Here is a 20,518-nt window from a genome sequence, read left to right as displayed (position 1 = left end):
TCAGAGCTACAGAAATGTTGAATTTTAAAAGCTCTATTTTATTTTTTTTAAGTTTTCATGATTGTTTTCCAATTAAACTCTTCTTTGTAACATCGAAAAACACAGATCTGGAGCTAGATTCGCCATCGCAATCCCGGGTGGAGGAGATTCATAGGCTCGTAGATTTTTAGTGAAAAGAGACCTTAAAGTTTATTTGGTTCAACCCCCTTCAATTACCAATGAGGTGCCTCAGACCCAAGAAGTCCTTTTCTTTCACGTTATGGCAGTCCGTTTGTTTATGGAAACCCAGCCATTTTTGTTGGTAGTTTCTTAAAGGAAGAATAAATTCAGGTCTGATGAGGTGCAAAATGTCCAGTTGGGGCCAAAAGGTTTGAGGTTTCCCTCTGCGTACCCCTCGCCACTCCCCTCACACACTTTGCCAACTTTGCTTTAAGAGAAATGTAGCCTATAAAATGCTTCCCCGGAAAGGTTAGCCCATTGTTTCAAGGCAGCGTCCACCCAAGGGGATGCACTCCACAGAGTGTTAGTCTGAATTTGTAGAGCCTTACAGTAGAGATAAAAAACAACAACCCCAAAACAACCAGCAGAACTTGTTACTGTTGTTTGATTGCTTTTATATACCAGCTTCAAAATATGTTTTGACATTTTATTATGCTGTGAATCAAACCTCAGATGGGTGTCACGAAGGATGAAGTCTTCCCCAGACTCCCGCGTGTAAATACTGACTGAAGGCAGTTGGGAAAGGGCTCTCTCCATAAAGGATGGGACCCTTCAGAGTCCTGCGAGGACCCCTTCCTGGACCCCTCAAGGCCACGGAGAGGAAAGGCTGTCCAAAGCTCCCGATTTTGATTCTGATTCCCTTTTCCCTCCGAAGGCACCGGGTCTTTTTTGTTTTTTGGTTATCATGTCCCACTCTTGCTTCCCATTCCTCGTGTGTAGTCTCAACCTTTTTTGAGGAAGTCTGGCGCCTCTGAGCCACTTTCCACAGCAGACCCTGTAATTTTTGGCTGTCTTTTTATGTTTTTCAGACTCGAGTCAATCCGAAAGTCCCAGCCAGCCAAGTGAAGCCGACATTAAGGACCAGCCAGAAAATGGTAAGTTTAGCCTGGGGCAACACTCTGAACCCCCCAGCTGTGCCCCTCAAGTCCAGAAACGTCCCAAACTCCAGACCTCAGCGGAATGCTGAACTTCCCGGTCATTTGGTCTCCCCAAGGAGACCCTCCAGTTCTCCAAGCTGGAAGGGACCTCAGCGGACATCTGATCCAACCTCTGACTAAGAGTCCCCCGCAGTATCTCCAAATGGGGTCATCCAGCCTTGGGAGGGTTCTGATGAAGTCATAAACAGGCGTTTATTTAGAAATCTATTTATCGGCATCCCTGGAACCGCGTTAACACGAGGGATTCAAAGAAAGGCGATTTTAAAGGAAGACCTTCTTTCCCTCAAACCTCTGGGTGGAAGGCAATGGGGAGCTGATGAAGAATTTTGAATAGAGAAGGGACTTTGCCTTGGCTTTTATTTAGCACCCAAGAAGTAAAGGGAGACACCCTTGGGCTCTGGGAGTCAGGGGCCAGACTTTTAGCCTTCTAACTCACTATTTCAACATAGATAAGGCAGTCTCCACCCCCTGGCCTCAGTTTCCCCTAAGTTGGACTTTATCATCCCTGAGGTCCTTTCCAGCTTGATAGCTCTGAGGACTTGAGAAGAACAGTCTTGAGTAGAGAACCTGAGATCCACTCGGCGCCTTCCATCAGAAATTTTCATAATCTGGGTTAGAAGCGAGGACTTTTGCAAAAAGATCCTCCTGCAGGATCTGCCGCTTTGTTCATTGATGTCTGAAGACAGATCCAACCCTTTACATTTTGTACTTTAAATTTTTTTATGCCTTTTCTCTTGATGTTACCATCATGTCAATGCCCTTCACCCTAAACCAAGCCCTTCCCGAGGAAGCTCTTCCTCTCTTAGTGATCCTGGTTACTCTCAAAGATTAGAAATTCAAGAGGTGCTGACTTACACAAGTGGAAGGCATTTCCTCATGAGGGAATTCTCTATATTCCTGGGTTCCGTCTCTTTGTCTATATTGGGGCACTCTGGTGCCATTGAGATGCTCCTTCAGGACGCATCAGCGTGGCTCGTTCTTCCACCAGTATCACGGGCATCCTCATCCCATGGGATTCTCGACCGAGTTCTTCCATACCATCCCGCATCTTGGTGGCCTTCCTCGGGGCCCATATGATGGAAATGATATATTGCTGTATCAGAAGGGTTAAATGATTTGATGTAGCCAGTTACACCATACAGATGACAAGTAGCAAAGGGTCTAAGGAAAGATACCGTCTTTTGTAATGGTTATTGTGGGCGATTAATTTCAAAAACCCTGATCATAAATTTCTACTTTTATTTATTTTTTCACTTTTTTCTCTGCTTTTGTAGAAAAGTCTGAATTAAGCTTTTTTTTTTTTAACCCTTACCTTCCATCTTGGAATCAAAACTGTTTATTGATGGTAAGAGTGGTAAGGGCAGGACAATGGGGGTTAAGTATGAATTAAGCTTCTTGATGAGAATTGACTCTAAGAGAGTGAGCATCCAAATAAATCCCTGGAAGAACCCTTTCCCATCTTCCCTGACTGAGCTGATTCTTGCCCTCTTTTTTTGTTGACTGTTGTTACTTTTGTGGTTTCTACCTCCCTGTGCCTCTTCTGGTTGGAAGAAGGGGGAAAAGACTCAATACTGAGGCCAGAAAGAAGTGATTTATGTCAGGACTTTTCTCATGGCACTTGGGAAAGACTAAGGAAAGACCTGAGTTTGAATTTCCTCCAGTGCCACTACAGTCGTTCCTTTCTGGGACTCAGTTTCCTCCTCTGTAAAGTGAAAAGACCGGGTAAAAAACCTCAAAGATCTCTTCTTGCTCTACATCTGTGATGCAGTGGACAGACCCTGCGGCCCAGAATGAGTTTCACTTCATAATAAGCTTCGGCACTTCTGTGAATTGTTACATGCCAAAGCCACGTCTTCCCGCTGTTTCTCTCCTCATCCCACTGTTTTCTTCATCCAAATATTTTTAGCTGACATTTCTGCAGTGCTTTAAATTCTATAATGTGCTTTCCATGAACCAGAAATGTAGAAGAACATGTCTACATATATGTTTACACAGTGTGGTGTGAATAAATTATGCTGAATAGTTTAGTCTGGCTACTAAGTACAAAAATTTACACTTACTTGTACACTCAAAGTGAAAATTTGATTTTCTGGTCCAGATCTTTGATACGGGAAAATTCCAGGGAAGGCACTGACTACAGATCAGCATCTGGTTTTGAATTTTCCTCTTAGGGAGCTGCCCGAGGCACTTGGAGGTTAAATGACTTACCCAGAGTAACACATTCAGTATATCTCAAAGGCAGACCTGGAACCCAAATCTACTTGACTCTAAGACAGGTTTTCTATCCACTATACCAAATTGACTGTCCCCTGCCCCCCCCCCCCTCTCTTTCTGTCTCTCTCTCTCTTTCTCTCTTTCTGTCTGTCTCTCTGTCTCTGTCTGTCTGTCTGTCTGTCTCTGTCTGTCTCTGTCTGTCTGTCTCTCTCTCTCTCTGTCTCTCTCTCTCTCTCTCCCTCCCTGTCTCTCCATCTCCCTTCCTTTCTCTCTGTCTCTCTCTTTCTCTGTCTCTCTCTCTTTCTCTGTCTCTCTGTCTCTCTCTCTCTCTGTCTCTCTCTCTCTGTCTCTCCCTCCCTGTCTCTCCATCTCCCTTCCTTTCTCTCTGTCTCTCTCTTTCTCTGTCTCTCTCTCTTTCTCTCTCTCTCTGTCTCTCTCTCTGTCTCTCTCTCTCTGTCTCTCTCTCTCTGTCTCTCTCTCTCTCTCCCTCCCTGTCTCTCCATCTCCCTTCCTTTCTCTCTGTCTCTCTCTTTCTCTGTCTCTCTCTCTTTCTCTGTCTCTCTGTCTCTCTCTCTGTCTCTCCCTCCCTGTCTCTCCATCTCCCTTCCTTTCTCTCTGTCTCTCTCTTTCTCTGTCTCTCTCTCTGTCTCTCTCTCTCTCTGTCTCTCTCTGTCTCTCTCTCTCTCTCTCCCTCCCTGTCTCTCCATCTCCCTTCCTTTCTCTCTGTCTCTCTCTGTCTCTGTCTCTCTCTCTTCCTCTCTCTCTCCCCCCTCTGTCTCTCTCTCTTTCTCTCTGTCTCTGTCTCTGTCTCTGTCTCTCTCTCTCTCCTCTCCCTCTCTTCATATATATGTATATATACAAGTATGTGTATATGTACATAAATACACATATAATTTCATTACAAAATTGTCTCGAGTTTTCTACACGGATAGTGATTTGTTTTCTCTCAAACTGCTGTGTTTCGAGGCATAATGTTCTGAGGCTTCCAGATCAGTTCAATTTTATTTTTTAAACTCTTACTTCCTGTCTTGGAATCCATACTAAGGATCACCTCCAAGGTAGAAAAGCTTCAAGGACTAGGCAGTTGGTATTAAGTGACTTGCCCAGTCACACAGTTAGTAAATGTCTGATGTGAGATTTGAACCCAGGTTTTCACATCTCCAGGCCTGGGTCTCTAACCACTGATCCACTCAGCTGCCCCCAATTCAATTTTTAAAAAAAGCATTCAGTAAATATTTCCTATATGCCAGTCACTGTGCTAGATGTTTAAAGATAAAAAAGAACTAGAAAAAAACAATCAAAACCAGCCTCTGCTTTCAGGGAGATCACATTCTACAAGGAGATATGTTTAAATGAACACATTCACTAAAGCTTAATTAAGTTCTAGAGATAAAAAGAGGAATAATAATGCACAGTGTTTTTATAGCATTTGGAGGCTTATAGGGCACTTAATCTATATTAATTTATTTGATCCTTACATTAACTCTGCGAGGTGGGTGCTATTAATATGCCCATTTTAAAGATGAGAAAACCAAGGCTGAGAGACAATAAATGACTTGCATAAATTTTCCTGGTTGTAGTTCCATATTAGGTGGCCTGAATCATGCAGAGCTTGAGGGTTCCATTAAGAAAAAATAAAGCCTGGAATAAAAACATATCCAAGTCCCACCAGATAGAGTCTCCCTTTTCAGCGCTCCTGAATCAGATTAAGATGTCATTGGAAAATATTTAACAAAATAAATACAAATACAATAAAGCACAGAAACAATTACATTTTAAAGCTGAGTCACTGTGCATCCTCAGCGATCCTAATTAGTGATTCCTGTTTCTATCAGAGATTCATAAACTGTTCTGGGCTGTTAAAATAAAAGCTTTGGGCAAGAACATTTTTTTATTTTTTTATTTTTATATAAATTTTTAAATTTTATTTAATTGATAATTTAGAGCATTTTTCCAGGATTATAAAATCATGTTCTTCCCCTCCCCAGCCCCTTCCCATATCTGATGCACAAGAACGCATGTAAAACTCAGGGCAAGAACATTTTTAAAAATTTATTTATTTATATATATTTAAATTTTATTTAATTGATAATTTAGAGCATTTTTCCCGGATTACAAAATCATGTTCTTTCCCTCCCCAGCCCCTTCCCATATCTGATGCACAAGGACGCATGTAAAACTCAGGGCAAGAACATTTTTGAGAGACCCAAAGCTTGAGCCTAGACTTGGCTTTCCATCCTCCTTGCCCCAGTGGCCCCGAGCTAGATCCCAGATCAGTCTTCCTGGGGGCAAAGTTAACTCAAACGGGCCCCCGCACTTCCAAAGTGCCCCCCAAAGCGTCATCTGGAAGGAGGTAACGGGAAACGAGTGGTATTTCCCCAGTAAACCGTGGCGCCGGTGGGCGTGAGGCGCCTGGCTCTTCTCTTCCCAGTTCTAGCAGCGTCCGTGCCCGTAAGCAACTGAGGCAGGATTTAATTTGGGTCTTTCTGTCCTTGCACAGCGCTGTCTGGCAGAGTCCCCTTCACATCCCCTCCTGACGTGTTCGGATGGTGTGACTTTGGCCAAGACCTTTACCCTCCATCCTCTTGTTTCCCCACCTATAAAATGCCCAAGTTGCAGCAGACTTCCTCCAACGTGCCTTTCGGCTCTCCAGTGCTCCTGGGTTGGGGGCGGAGGGTCCGGCCTCTTCCTAAAGGAACGTCCTCGTTAACAACCATTTTTCATCCACCCTTTAAAAATGGCGGCCATCCTAAGTCGTTTTCTGCCTTCATTTCCCGGTCAGTCACTCACGGGGACTCCAGGTTTGTTTCTCTGGTCCTCTGGAGGCCAATCCAAGGGGGGGTACGTTTGAGGGGTTAAACCGAGCTCTGCTCTCCGGGGTTTAGTCATCCAGGCCTGGCGCCCGCCATTCATCCGACTCCCTAAAATGGCGGGCAGAACATTTTCGTGCCAATAGGAATCCGGAGGGGGGAGACCTGGCAGGCTTTCCCAGAGCCGCCTGCCGGACAGAGATTGTGCTTTCTGCCGTCCACGGCGTCACCGGCGCGGAGCTCCGGGAGCCCTGAATGGGGCAGCCAGACGAGCGAGGAGAGTCCCCAAGGCTGGCGTCGATGCCAGCAAAAAGTCACACACAGCCCGGCTCAGGGGAGAGAACAACGGCTCCGGGCCGGAGGACCCGGGTGGGAATCCAGAGGAGCTGCTGAGGATGTCTCTGCCACCTTAGCTCACTCACTCTGCCCTTACCAGCCTCAGTTTCCTCATCTGTCGCCGGGGGGCTGGACCAGAGTCAGGGGGCAGGAAAGAAGGAAGCGGGTAGAAGAACAAAATACAAAAATCCCTCCCCTTCCGGGCCCTAGTCTGGCGGAGAAGAGAGAGCACAGGTCGGGGCTCAGCCCGTCCCAGACAAAGACGGAGCCTGCGAGATGCCATCTGACCCCCGGCCACCCCCCAGCCCGAGCGCCCCCCTTTCCACCCTTCCTGAGCCTCTGAGGAAGCTGTGAAGCCCATTCTGGGAGAAGAGAGAAGTCTCCGAAGTCTCCAGAGGGAGGTGCGCTTCGGCGCTTCCACGAAGGCATCCGAATCCCTGAAGGGGGATAAAGATTTCAGTGCCAAATATTTATGTGCAATCAAGACCTTTTTCTCTTCACCGGCATGAAGGGGAGAGCGCCGGACCGCGTGCCCAGGGGAGCAGAGCTCTTGGGAGCCTGTCTTTAGAGAGCCTCGGGTTCCCTCTTTTGCTTATATGTTGGGGATAATTCCCAGCAGCCTCTGTTTCCACAGTCTATAAAACCAAGCACGTGCCTCCATGACCGTCATTATGGTAAATTATGATATAATAATAATTGGGTCGCATTTCAAGCATTGCAAAGCTCTTAAGAAATATTATTTCATTTGATACTCAGAGGTGAGTAATGTTATTATCCCCATTTTATAGACAAGGAAACGGAGGCAGACAGAAGTTAAGTGACTTGCCCAAGATCACTCACTCAGGGATGGTCTCAGAGAGGATTTAAACGAAGGTCTTCCTGCTATCTGAAAGTCTCTGAATGCTGGTAGAAGGACAAAGAATAGACTTTCCTTCCCCCAAAAAGAGGTCATAAGTTCTCTTATCTTTCTATGGGGGGGGGGGGGTCATTCTTGTTATCCCTGCTCCCAAGGAGGGAGGTAATGGGAAACGAATGGTATTTCCCCAGTAAACCGTGGAGAATGAATACACAAATGGCAATGCACCATTTCTTCCCAACCCATAAACGCGGCCGTGTAACTTTACCTAAAGTGGATGCAGCTGTTTCTTCCCTGTCCAAGTTGTCTGTTATTTCTAAAGGCTTTTTGTTTTATTTCCCCTTCCCCCCTTTTCTCCCTTAACACCCTTTTGAGAAAGAGAGAGAGAGAGAGAGAGAGAGAGAGAGAGAGAGAGAGAGAGAGAGAGAGAGAGAGAGAGAGAGAGAGAGAAGGAAGGAAGGAGGGAGGGAAGGAAGGAAGGAAGGAAGGAAGGAAGGAAGGAAGGAAGGAAGGAAGGAAGGAAGGAAGGAAGGAAGGAAGGAAGGAAGGAAGGAAGGAAGGAAGGAAGGAAGGAAGGAAGGAAGGAAGGAAGGAAGGAAGGAAGGAAGGAAGGAAGGAAGGAAGGAAAGAGTGAACTTGAGTCCACAAGAATTTGGAGGCATTATTGGGAAGTCCTAAAGAGTGTCAGCACCTCCAAAGCTCTGTGGGTGGGTACGTGGGCACTATCTAATCAGTGAAGGGCCTTTGTGTTGGTATAGAATAAGTATAAGTTTGGTTCAACACAAACACCACAGAAACGTATCACAGCCCTATTGTGTGCGGAGCACTGTGCTATGCATTGGGAAGATGCTGTTGTGTTGTTTCCAGTTGAGACCGACTCTTCGTGACCCATGTGGGGTTTTCTTGGCAGATCCTTATTACAGATGAGGAAACTGAGGCCATCATGGTTAATTGACTTGTCCAGGGTCACACTGCTCCTAAGTGTTCTGATGCCAGATTCGAATTCAGCGACTCCAAGCCCAGCACTGTGTCACCTCACTGCCCACTGCAAAGATGGCCAATTCCACAGAGCCACTCAAGTCGCTTGCTATCTAGTAGGGAGATGAAAGGGAAAAATATAATCCATCAAATTACAAGAGTGGCATGTTATAGGATTTCAAAGCATCTGCCTGAAGGAGATGTTCATTGTCAGTCAGGTAAAGGCTTGGTTGAAAGAGGTAGAATTAGAATTTGGTTCTAAAGGTTTAGGAGGAGGGAAGACCTTTCAGTCACAGGGAAAAGCCTAGGCATGGCGATGGCGATGGTGCTAGGAAAGACCGTGTTTGGGAACCAATTTAGAAAATGGTTGGAATGGCAGGATAGTTCGAAGTGTGTGGAGATGGCCAGCCTAAGCCTTTGATGTTTGCTTGGGGCACCGTAGAGAGGACTTCGCGATTGTTCCCAGGAACACAATAAATAATTCTGAGACTTACTGAAAGGAGAAAGTCGAGTCAGGAAGACCTTTTCAGAGGCTGTGTGGGGAGTTCGGATGGGCGGAAATGAGGGTGATGGATGGGAATAAAGCAGAGCCAGCCCTATTCAAGAAATATTTAGAGGTAAAACGGACAGACTCTGTGCCCTGATGGGCCACGAGAACTAGAAACAATCCAAGATCACAGGATTGCAGACCGAGAAGGGACGTCTGCAGCCTTTTGGTCCATGGCGTCCGTCGCTGACAAAGAATCCTGTTCACAACTGAGCCAACAACCTGAATTCTGGGTGCCTCCATTATTAGTGACGGTCTGGTCCCAGCAACGATTCTCTTGCTGTATTCAAGGCACGCTTTTCTCCAGCCAACAATCCCATCCCACAATGTGGAGGTCTCTAAGGCAACTACACAGTCAGCCCATCCCTTGGACTCTCAAAAAGACCCTCGCAGCTGCGCTCAGTGCTATCTGTGGAAGTAAGCTTTAGTTGGAAAGAAGTCAGCTGGTTTTGTATATGTTCTCTTTGCGCCTTTCCCTCCCTTCCCATTTGCCAGTAATCACCTAATCCTCGTGATTATTAGGTCTGACAAGAACATTTGGTTGGGGGGTTTCCCTTTCTCTTCTTTTTCTTCTCTACCTGCAAAAGGGGAAACCACGCTTGAATACCGAGTAGTTACAACATATATAAACATATCTATACACAGAATTTTTCCTTCTTTTTTCCCTTCTTTCCTTCCTTTCTTTCTCCCTGCCTTCCTCTTTTCGCTTTCATTCTCTTTCTCTTTCTCCCTCCTTCTTGCTCTCTCTGTGTCTATCTCTCTGTCTCTCTCTGTGTGTCTCTGTCTCTCCCCTTCCCCATTACCACTCCCTTTCATAATCTTCCTTCTTTTTCCCTTCTTTCCTTCCTTTCTTTCTCCCTGCCTTCTTCTTTTCTCTTTTATTCTCTTTCTCCTCCTCCTTCCTCCTTCTCTGTCTCTATCTGTCTCTCTCTGTGTCTCTCTGTCTGTCTCTGTGTCTCTGTGTCTCTCCCCTTCCCCATTACCACTTCCTTTCATAATCTTCCTTCTTTTTTCCCTTCTTTCCTTCCTTCCTTTCTCCCTGCCTTCCTCTTTTCTCTTTCATTTTCTTTCTCCTCCTTCCTCCTCCTTCTCTATCTCTATCTGTGTCTCTCTGTCTGTCTTTGTGTCTCTCTGTCTCTCCCCTTCCCCATTACCACTTCCTTTCATAATCTTCTTTCTTTTTTCCCTTCTTTCCTTCCTTTCTTTCTCCCTGCCTTCCTCTTTTCTCTTTTATTCTCTTTCTCCTCCTCCTTCCTCCTTCTCTGTCTCTATCTGTCTCTCTCTGTGTCTCTCTGTCTGTCTCTGTGTCTCTGTGTCTCTCCCCTTCCTCATTACCACTTCCTTTCATAATCTTCCTTCTTTTTTCCCTTCTTTCCTTCCTTTCTTTCTCCCTGCCTTCCTCTTTTCTCTTTCATTTTCTTTCTCCTCCTCCCTCCTCCTCTATCTCTATCTGTCTCTCTCTGTGTCTCTCTGTCTCTCCCCTTCCCCATTACCACTCCTTTTCATAATCTTCCTTCTTTTTTCCCTTCTTTCCTTCCTTTCTTTCTCCCTGCCTTCCTCTTTTCTCTTTTATTCTCTTTCTCCTCCTCCCTCCTCCTTCTCTATCTCTATCTGTGTCTCTCTGTCTGTCTCTGTGTCTCTGTGTCTCTCCCCTTCCTCATTACCACTTCCTTTCATAATCTTCCTTCTTTTTCCCTTCTTTCCTTCCTTTCTTTCTCCCTGCCTTCCTCTTTTCTCTTTCATTTTCTTTCTCCTCCTCCCTCCTCCTTCTCTATCTCTATCTGTCTCTCTCTGTGTCTCTCTGTCTCTCCCCTTCCCCATTACCACTCCTTTTCATAATCTTCCTTCTTTTTTCCCTTCTTTCCTTCCTTTCTTTCTCCCTGCCTTCCTCTTTTCTCTTTTATTCTCTTTCTCCTCCTCCCTCCTCCTTCTCTATCTCTATCTGTGTCTCTCTGTCTGTCTCTGTGTCTCTCTGTCTCTCCCCTTCCTCATTACCACTTCCTTTCATAATCTTCCTTCTTTTTTCCCTTCTTTCCTTCCTTTCTTTCTCCCTGCCTTCCTCTTTTCTCTTTCATTTTCTTTCTCTTCCTCCCTCCTCCTTCTCTATCTCTATCTGTCTCTCTCTGTGTCTCTCTGTCTCTCCCCTTCCCCATTACCACTCCTTTTCATAATCTTCCTTCTTTTTTCCCTTCTTTCCTTCCTTTCTTTCTCCCTGCCTTCCTCTTTTCTCTTTTATTCTCTTTCTCCTCCTCCCTCCTTCTCTATCTCTATCTGCGTCTCTCTGTCTGTCTCTGTGTCTCTCTGTCTCTCCCCTTCCCCATTACCACTCCTTTTCATAATCTTCCTTCTTTTTTCCCTTCTTTCCTTCCTTTCTTTCTCCCTGCCTTCCTCTTTTCTCTTTTATTCTCTTTCTCCTCCTCCCTCCTCCTTCTCTATCTCTATCTGTGTCTCTCTGTCTGTCTCTGTGTCTCTCTGTCTCTCCCCTTCCTCATTACCACTTCCTTTCATAATCTTCCTTCTTTTTTCCCTTCTTTCCTTCCTTTCTTTCTCCCTGCCTTCCTCTTTTCTCTTTCATTTTCTTTCTCTTCCTCCCTCCTCCTTCTCTATCTCTATCTGTCTCTCTCTGTGTCTCTCTGTCTCTCCCCTTCCCCATTACCACTCCTTTTCATAATCTTCCTTCTTTTTTCCCTTCTTTCCTTCCTTTCTTTCTCCCTGCCTTCCTCTTTTCTCTTTTATTCTCTTTCTCCTCCTCCCTCCTTCTCTATCTCTATCTGCGTCTCTCTGTCTGTCTCTGTGTCTCTCTGTCTCTCCCCTTCCCCATTACCACTTCCTTGATGCTGTTGTTTGTACTGCACTGCTAAATGCTGCCGTTGCCCCTTCCCAGATGCCTTCAGAATGTGCTCCCCAGCCCTCAGAGTTGACATCTCAGGAGCAGCTACATTGCTTAGCTCATACTGTATGTTCCACTTCCATTGGATGATGGCTCTGAAATGTTCTCAGGATGCGCTGGCTGCTGGCTGCTCTTTCCAAATCCAAGTGGAAGCTCACAATTTACTGCGTCAGGGTTTGGCAATGGTGTAGCCAGTGTCTGTTCTTTCTTTCATAACCAGATCCTCCAAAAGCTGCCCTTCCCTTGAAGAGAGACATTTCAGCTCCTCAGCTGAGCTGTTCAGGCCTTTACTGCGATCCTCCCCTATACAGAATAAATGAATATATAACAATATCTTTAAATATTCATTTAGATATTAAATATAAATATTAAAGAAAAAAGAAGGTCTAATCAAGCTACCAACCCTTACGGCTTTTTTCTGGATGGGCTGCGTATCCGTCGAGGGATCGTGCCTAATTCACAATTTCTGGGGAGGGACTTCTGGAATTTAGAAAACAAGGTTCCCTCTTATTTTGGGGGTTGCATTTGATGAGCATCCTTGACCCAGAAGGGCAGCTGGTCGGTCTCTCTTCACCGTGGCTTGTGGATTTCATTTTGCAAGTTCCTGGCATCGACTTTTGGTCATGATGTCCTTCCGTATTTTATTCCTGAGTGAAATCAGCAAAAATCTCAAGTCAGTTGAGACAGTGTTTTCGTGTTGACAAATCAGTGAAGCTGAGTTTTGTTCAGTTCTCAGAAACTTTCTGGCTCTCTCTTCTTGGATGGTGACGCCATGACAGTTTTTGTAAGGATTGTAGATTTAGGGCAGGATGCGAAGAAATCTAACTTTTTCATCGTAAATCCCAGCCTATTTCCAGATCTCATCGAGTAGAAATGCAGAGAGAAATCTGTGGCCACCTTCAGGGCCAGGGACAGCACCGTGTAGGGGAGAGAACCCTGGGTATGAAATTAGAGAGCTTCAGTGTGAATTCGGTCTCCGCTGTTTATAATCTCTGTGTTTTCAAAGAACTCCTGACTCCTAACCCCTCCATCTCTCCATCCCTCCTTCCTTCCTCTCTCTTGTCTTTTCTCTCCCCCTCTAGTCTCTCCTCCGTCTTCTCTCTCTCTTTCCCCTAAAGACTTTTTCCAGCTCTAAACCCTGTGATCCTCTCACTTTGGTTTAGCTCAAATAAGATGTAGTTGTGGCTCATTTTGATCTCTAATAGACAGAACTGGTGTTGAATCACATGCTCCTGACACTGTGTGAACGTGAATTATTTGACCTCTCTAAGCCTCAGTTTGCTCATTCATAAAATGGGCATATTGATGCCCATTTCATGGGGTTGTTGGAGGCTCAGGTGAGATAATGCCTGTAAAGTACTTTTCAAACATTATGTAAACGTTCGTTACACACTTGTAAGGCAGTTAGCATGCTAACATCATAGACATATCACACTGGGGCTAGGCTGGCACTGGCTGGCGGCTTGTTATTATAAAAGAGAGGAAAGGAAAGTTGTCTGTTTATTGGCCAGGGTTTCTTCCTGCAGACCAGGAATTCTTAATCTGGGAATCACAGATGGGGGCAAAAAAATGACATCTTTCTTTTCACTAACCTCCAACTAAAGGTTATCGTTTCCTTTGATTCTTAATGTGGGCAACCAAACATGATTTTTTTTTTAAATTTAATTTAACTTTTTTTATTATCATCCCAAAACCCACCTGGTCATTGTTGTATGAGTACCCTCCTACGGAACTGAAACCCCAAAATAAAACTGTAAATACCCTGATGTGAAAGAGAGACTGCCTTAATCTGCATCCATCTGACTCCGACAGGTCTTTCTCTGGAGGTGGAGAGCATTCCCCATTGTTCCCCATCTTTCAGGACTGTCCCAGATCATGGCATTGCAAGAGTAGCCAAGTTTTCCCAGTTGATCATACATTATTGCTGTTACTGTATACAATGTTCTCCTGGTTCTGCTTATTTTGCTCTGCATCAGTTCATGTAGCTTTTCTCAGCTTTTTCTGAAATCATCCCGCTCATCATTTCCATCACCAACATGGACCACGATTTGTTCAGCCATTCCCCAATTGGGGGACGTCCCTCTAGTTTCCAATGCTTTGCCCCCACAAAAAGAGATGCAGTAAATATCTTTGTAAATTAGGTCCTTTCCCCTTTTTGTAATCTCTTTGGGATACAGACCCAGCCGTGGTCATACTGGATCAAGGGGTCTGCACAGTTTTAGAGTCCTTTGGGCAGAGTTCCACATTGCCCTCCAGAATGAAGCAAACATTATTCTGAGAAGGGAGAGATGGATTTCACCCCCCCAATGGGACCAGAACCCTGAAAAGGTTAGATGAACAGAACTTTGCTGAAGACAATAGCAATTTCTCTTCAATAAAACTGTGTCAAAGAGGGAAAATGTTTTATGTGGAGTGTATTTATAACATTTGCTGCTGTTTTGGAATTTTCTAGCCACCTCCCGCTCTTTGTGACCCCATTTGGGGTTTTCTTGGCAAAGATACTGCAGTAGTTGGCCATTTCCTTCTCTGGCTCATTTTACAGATGAGGAAACTGAGGCAAACAGGGTGAAGTGATTTGAATTCAGGAATACTCATCTTCTCCACTCCAGGTTTAGCACTCTATCCACTGCACTACCTAGCTGCCCATTTAGAACCTAGAGCTATAGAAATTTTCATCTCCCTCCAAATATTAAAAAAATACAAATCTATGTACATCCATCTATGTGTGCATTGATTCCATAGACACGTCACTTTACCCCCTTGTTGTATCAGTCAACTAAATTACACACACACATATATGTATACATAAATATACACATATATATACAAACATGGATAGCTGGACTATTATTCCATCATTTTAGGAAATTGTCAGAGTGGAAACTCCCTCTCCCTGTGCAGACAGGTATAATTTAAGAATGTTAGAAAGTTTCTGGGAACTCTGGTAAGTTAAAGTTGAGTGACTTGCCTAAGGTCATGCTGCCAGTGTTTCTGTTGGAGGGGGGATTGAAATTAGCCCTACTCACTCTAAGACCAACCCTCTATCCCTTTAGCCACTTAGCCAGAGGTTTAGAGAATACCTCTAGGGGGCAGCTCAGTGGATTAAGAGTCAGGCTTAGAATATGGGAGGTCCTGGGTTCAAATCTAGCCTCAGACACTTCCCAGCTGTGTGACCCTGGACAAGTCACTTGACCCCCATTACCTTGGAACCAAGATTCAGTATTGATTGCTCTTCTGCCTTGGAACCAAGACTCAGTATTGACTCCAAGATGGAAGGTGAGGGTTAAAAAAAATACCTGTAATGGGTTCTCATCGCTGCAGACTTTTAAGGCAATAAGAGAGTGGCTGGGGCTAGAATTCAATAGCATACTGGGTGTGGGACTGCTGAAATGCCTTCCTTTCTCTCCATGATTTTCGTGATGACTAAATCCGGAGCTCTATCAATAGGGATCCTTCTCAGAGACTTATGGAAGAAGACACAGAGGCTCTCTGCTAATGATTGCTCTCCCATTCCCCCTTATCCATTAAACATGGCCGTTTCGAAAACCTGGGGTCCAGAATGGCGTTCGCCTTCCATGCAGCAGCCGGTGGCGGACGGGGGCAGTTTCTGGCTGAACTCGAAGTTTTAATGTGGTGTTTTCAAGGGCAGATATTATTGGGGGAAGGACTTATCCATTTGGGTACCAGGAAACTGAACGCAACATAAATAATTTATCCGGGGATTTAGAGTTGCTAATCCACATTGACTAGAAAAATGTAGACCGCCACCAGGATTTCTGGCATCGGTCTTTCTGCCTGCAGCCTCCCCATTCCCCCCTCTTCTACAGCTTCAGGCAACTGTTTTGCTCAGTCGTCGGTGTATAACTGAGCAAATCTAGCAGGATGCCTAGAGATGAAGGGGGCGGAGGGATCTCCTCTACCAAGCCCAGGGTGGAGATTTTTACTCCGGGTTGATTTTTACTGGGAAGAGAAAGAAAGAAGGACCTTCTGGCTGTTCTCTTTTGGCAGCAAATGGCCATCGAAGGAGACAAATGGAAAATACATGTCTGTGATCTCCCTCGCCATCCCCCCCCAAAAAAAAAAATCTAGGAAGACTTTCTTATATTCTCCAATTCTAGGAAAAACAGTATCTTCCTGAATTTCTACGTCATCTAGAAGCAATGTGGTATGGGGAAGGAGCTTTGGCCATGGAATCGGAAGGACTAGATTCAAATCCTGCCTAGGACACCACATTTGTGACTTTGTACAAATGATTTCACCCCTCTCAGCCTCAGTTTCCTTATTTATAACAGGAAGGGCTCCAATGAAATGGCCGTAGCTCTAAAGCAATCTTTCTCCCCAACTGAAGATAATAAAAGCAGGGGCAGCTAAGTGGCTCTGTGGATGGAGAGCCAAGCCTAGATATGAGAAGCCCTGAGTGCCAATTTGACCTCAGATACTTCTTACCTGGGTGACCCTGAGCAAGTCACTTATTCTCCATTGTCGTGGAATCAATACTTGGTTTTGTTGGGAGTTTTTTGAAGAAAAAAAACAATGAAACCAAAAGCATGTGCCCCCCAGGGCTGCTAAGTCTCTCCTGACATGGCATACTCCCAACCGTCTTATTAGTGGCAGTTGTTATCATCTGTAAAATGGGGACAGTCCTTCAGTTGGTCATGAAACAGCTGCTCTATGCCAGGCACTGAGCTAAGCCCTGAATCATCATATTGGCAGGATTCCTTCCCCGCCCCCCCATTTCCCAGAGTGGATGGGAATACAGCACTTTGTAAATGGTTGAAGTCCCTGCTGCTGAGCCATTTTCAGGCGTGCCCCACTCTTCTTGGCAAAAATGCTGGACAAAAAAAAAAAGGGGGCAACCAGGTGGAGTGACTTGCCCACAGTTACACAGCTAGGAAATGTCTGGGACCAGATTTGAACTTCATTGGGATCCAGGACTTATACTAGGTGGACTACTTAGCGATGAAGATCATTGGCTCCATTTTTTAACTCTTATAGTGTGCATTGTTTCCAAGGCAGAAGAACAGTAAGGGCTAGGCAATGGGGGTCAAGTGACTTGCCCAGGGTCACACAGCTAGGAAGCATCTGAGGCCAGATTTGAACCTAGGACTTCCCATCTCTAGGTCTGGCTCTCCATCCACCGAGCCATCCAGCTGCCTTTATAAATAGGCTTTTATACTTGCCATGGCAAATCAGCATGACTGAGGAAAGACAAAGCAACCTGAGTTCAAGTCTTGCTTCTGTCACATACAGGGTCTGTATGTCCCTGGAAAAGACCAGGCAGTGACCCTGGGGCCCCTCTAAGAAGCACGGTAGATGCCAGTCTGCATTGGGGAGGGATTTCATTCATTGGGAGGCTCTGTACTGAGGAGGTCAAAGAGCTGGACCAAAAGGATAGAGCCTGGGGGCCGGGGGAGAGAAGGACAAGAAAAGATGATGAGAGCACCGGGCAGGAGCTTTCTAACTAAGGCGTGCTGAAGCCTCCTACTGGAGTCAGGATGGTGGCCTCCAATGCCAGGAGGCTGTATGTAGGCAGAGGGGCAGGGATGCCTTGGGCATTCTGATCTTCCATCCCTAGCTGGTGGAAGGAATCCCCCGGGGTCTCCACAAAAGCTTCTAGCAGCCTCTCCCTGGAACTTCTGGGTCCTGCCTCTGTTTCATTTTCTGGGAGAAGGGTCCGAATATGGTATAAATAAATGCATCCAAGGCAGAGGATGGGGGAAGGAGGTGAGCCCGAGTGCTTTATGAAGAAGGGGGGCCATATCTGACTTGGCAAGCCCTCGGGATTGGGGGAGAGGGGTCAGGGCAGGAGGGGTCCGGTGCGTCCTTCTCAGTATGACCCAGACTGCAAACCTGGGTTCGAGATCTCCTGGGATGAGGCTTAGCAAGAGGAAAATCAAATCGCAGTTTCCTCTAAGACCAGTTTCCCTAGGAAGTGTTGCCACACGTCTCACCCAGTGAGCACACCTACAGCGATTTAAGAGAAAAACAGACACAACCAACCTTTTGTTTGGATCGAGTCCTAGGAGAACTTGTTCGGCTTTTAAAGATCCACTTTTTTTTAAACTTTCATCTGATTAGTTTGACATCTAGAATTAGTGCTAAGAAGCACCCAAGAAGTCCTAGATAATAGATGAAGAGTTGAAGGACTTAGAGGCCATCTAGTCCATTTTATGGATGAAGAAACAGAGGCTCAGAGGGGCCAAGCTATTTTCTGAAACAAACCTTCCAAAAGTAATGGCCAGTTTGGGTTCTTAATACTGCCTGGAAATGGGAAGAAAGACTGAAAGGAGCCATGATACTTGTCTCAAGCCATTTGCCCACTCAACCAGAAAGTGCCAGAGGCAGGATTTGAACCCATTTCTTGTGAACTCTAATTCTAGCTCTACTCCCTTTGCCACACTGTCCATAATTCCCTAATCAAAGACCTTCCTCCCTCAGACCTCACTTAACCCTTCCTCATTTTGCAGATTACTGAGATCCAGAGGGCGGGAAGTGACTTGCCCAAGGTCACATATATAGGAAGGAGCAGAACTAAGATGATGCCCCAGGTCTTTAGCCTGAGATGCCAAGTCCAGTTCAGGCTTCAGTGCATAAAAACAAGAATGATTTATCAAACCCTGCTGTGTCCCAGGCACAGGATTAGGTGTGAGGACACAGATGTGAAAAGGAAACCAACCCCACTGTCCAGGAGTTTCCATTCACTTGGACTTCGATGCCAGCAATTGGTCCTGAATCCTCAAGCATCAACATCATGGAGCCTTGCTTAGAGAGACAGAGAAAGACAAAGAGAGAGACAGTGACAGAGAACATCGAGGAGATGGGAAGAGGGTGAGGAAGAAGAGAAAGAATAAACATAGAATAGGGAGAAAAATAGCAGGGTGAAGAAAGAGGAGGAATGAGAGAAGGAGAAATAAAAATCAGAGACAGAGAGAGGAAGAGAGACAGAGAGATAAAGACAGAGAGTGACAGAGATAGAAGAGATGGGAAGAGGGTGAGAAAGAAGAGAGAGAGTAAGCATAGAAGAGGGAGCAAAATAGCAGGGTGGAGAAAGAGGAGGAATGAGAGAGGGAGAGAAAAATCAGAGACAGAGAGACAAATACAGAGAGTGACAGGACATAAAAGAGATGGAAAGAGAGTGAAAAAGAAGAGAGAATAAACATAGAAGAGGGAGAAAAATAGCAGGGTGAAGAGAGAGGAGGAATGAGAGAAGGAGAAATAAAAATCAGAGACAGAGAGAGGAAGAGAGACAGAGAGACAAAGACAGAGAGTGACAGAGATAGAAGAGATGGGAAGAGGGTGAGGAAGAAGAGAAAGAATAAACATAGAATAGGGAGAAAAATAGCAGGGTGAAGAAAGAGGAGGAATGAGAGAAGGAGAAATAAAAATCAGAGACAGAGAGAGGAAGAGAGACAGAGAGACAAAGACAGAGAGTGACAGAGATAGAAGAGATGGGAAGAGGGTGAGAAAGAAGAGAGAGAGTAAGCATAGAAGAGGGAGCAAAATAGCAGGGTGGAGAAAGAGGAGGAATGAGAGAGGGAGAGAAAAATCAGAGACAGAGAGACAAATACAGAGAGTGACAGAACATAAAAGAGATGGGAAGAGAGTGAAAAAGAAGAGAGAGAGTAAGCATAGAAGAGGGAGCAAAATAGCAGGGTGGAGAAAGGAGAATGAGAGAGGGAGAGATAAAAATCAGAGACAGAGAGACAGACAGAGTGTGACAGAACATAAAAGAGGTGGGAAGAGGGAGGGAAAGAAGGGAGAGAATAAGCACAGAAGAGGGAGAAAAATAGGGTGGAGAAAGGAGGAATGAGAGAGGAGGGAGGGAGAGGGAGAGAGAGAGGAAGGAAAGAAGGGAGGAAGAGAGAGAGAGAGAGAGATAAAGGGATTCAAGCAGTTTAAAGAGAGCTAGTAGGGCATCTTTTCAAAGACAATGTCCAGAATTGTCATTAGTGAAGATGGGACTCTAGGCAGTGCTTCAGTAGGTGGGAGGTGACTTCTTGTACAAACCTTACTTATGCTGTAGCAGCTCGGTGCAGACACAAATTTCTTACCAAGACCCAGTGAGCCTGGGCACACTCCTTCCCTAGAGGCATCAGGCATCTCCACATCCCGTTTGTCCCTACAGGGACATCATTTCCCCCCAGGAGGCTCTGGCTAATAGGGTGAAGGGCCCACAGTGGCATTATTGGAAACCAATTTGCTTGCTCAGCCATACAGAGGAGACTCCTTCACTGCTGACAGCCCAAAGCCAGTCAGATACGATAAAAACAAACCTAGCTGAATGGTGAGAGAGTAAGTCCTCAGTGTACCATGATTCAATTCAGGCAAAACAGGTTTTAGGGATACAAGAACAACAATTTAAACCAAAACAGCCCTCCAAGCTCCTCAAAGAACTTCTATTCTATTGGAAGGAAACAACAGGTATGTTGAAGAGAACAAAATATATGAAAAAGAAATACAAAGCAATTGGATTCTAAGACTAGAATGATGCATTGGGTGTAATAGCATCCAATTTAATAGGAATGAATGTAAAGATCCACACATTGGTTCAAAAAGTCATCTGCACAATTACTGATTGGGAAAGAGATGTAATAGACATGGCAGCTTGAAGGAACTACAAATTCAGTGGGGGAAATGACCTCTTAAGGCAAGTCAACAAGCATTTATTAAACATTTGCTGTATGCCAGGCACTATGCTAAGGCAAATCTGGTAGCCAGACAAAAGAAATG

General features: G+C 45.2%; 1 protein-coding gene across 7 annotated transcripts in view; it reads left to right on the top strand.

The window, feature by feature from the left end:
• NFIA (nuclear factor I A) overlaps positions 1 to 20,518 on the top strand; it is a 499,453-nt gene that overhangs the window by 262,300 nt on the left and 216,635 nt on the right. For all 7 annotated transcript variants that reach the window (XM_007480487.3, XM_056814129.1, XM_056814127.1 and 4 more), the window contains exon 3: positions 1,029 to 1,094. In XM_007480487.3, coding sequence (XP_007480549.1) covers positions 1,029 to 1,094 — 66 coding nt within the window. The remainder of the gene's footprint in view (positions 1 to 1,028; positions 1,095 to 20,518) is intronic.

The sequence above is a fragment of the Monodelphis domestica genome, chromosome 2, assembly GCF_027887165.1.
Source record: "Monodelphis domestica isolate mMonDom1 chromosome 2, mMonDom1.pri, whole genome shotgun sequence".
NCBI classification, from domain to species: domain Eukaryota; kingdom Metazoa; phylum Chordata; class Mammalia; order Didelphimorphia; family Didelphidae; genus Monodelphis; species Monodelphis domestica.
This window is presented reverse-complemented; position numbering and strand designations above follow the sequence as displayed.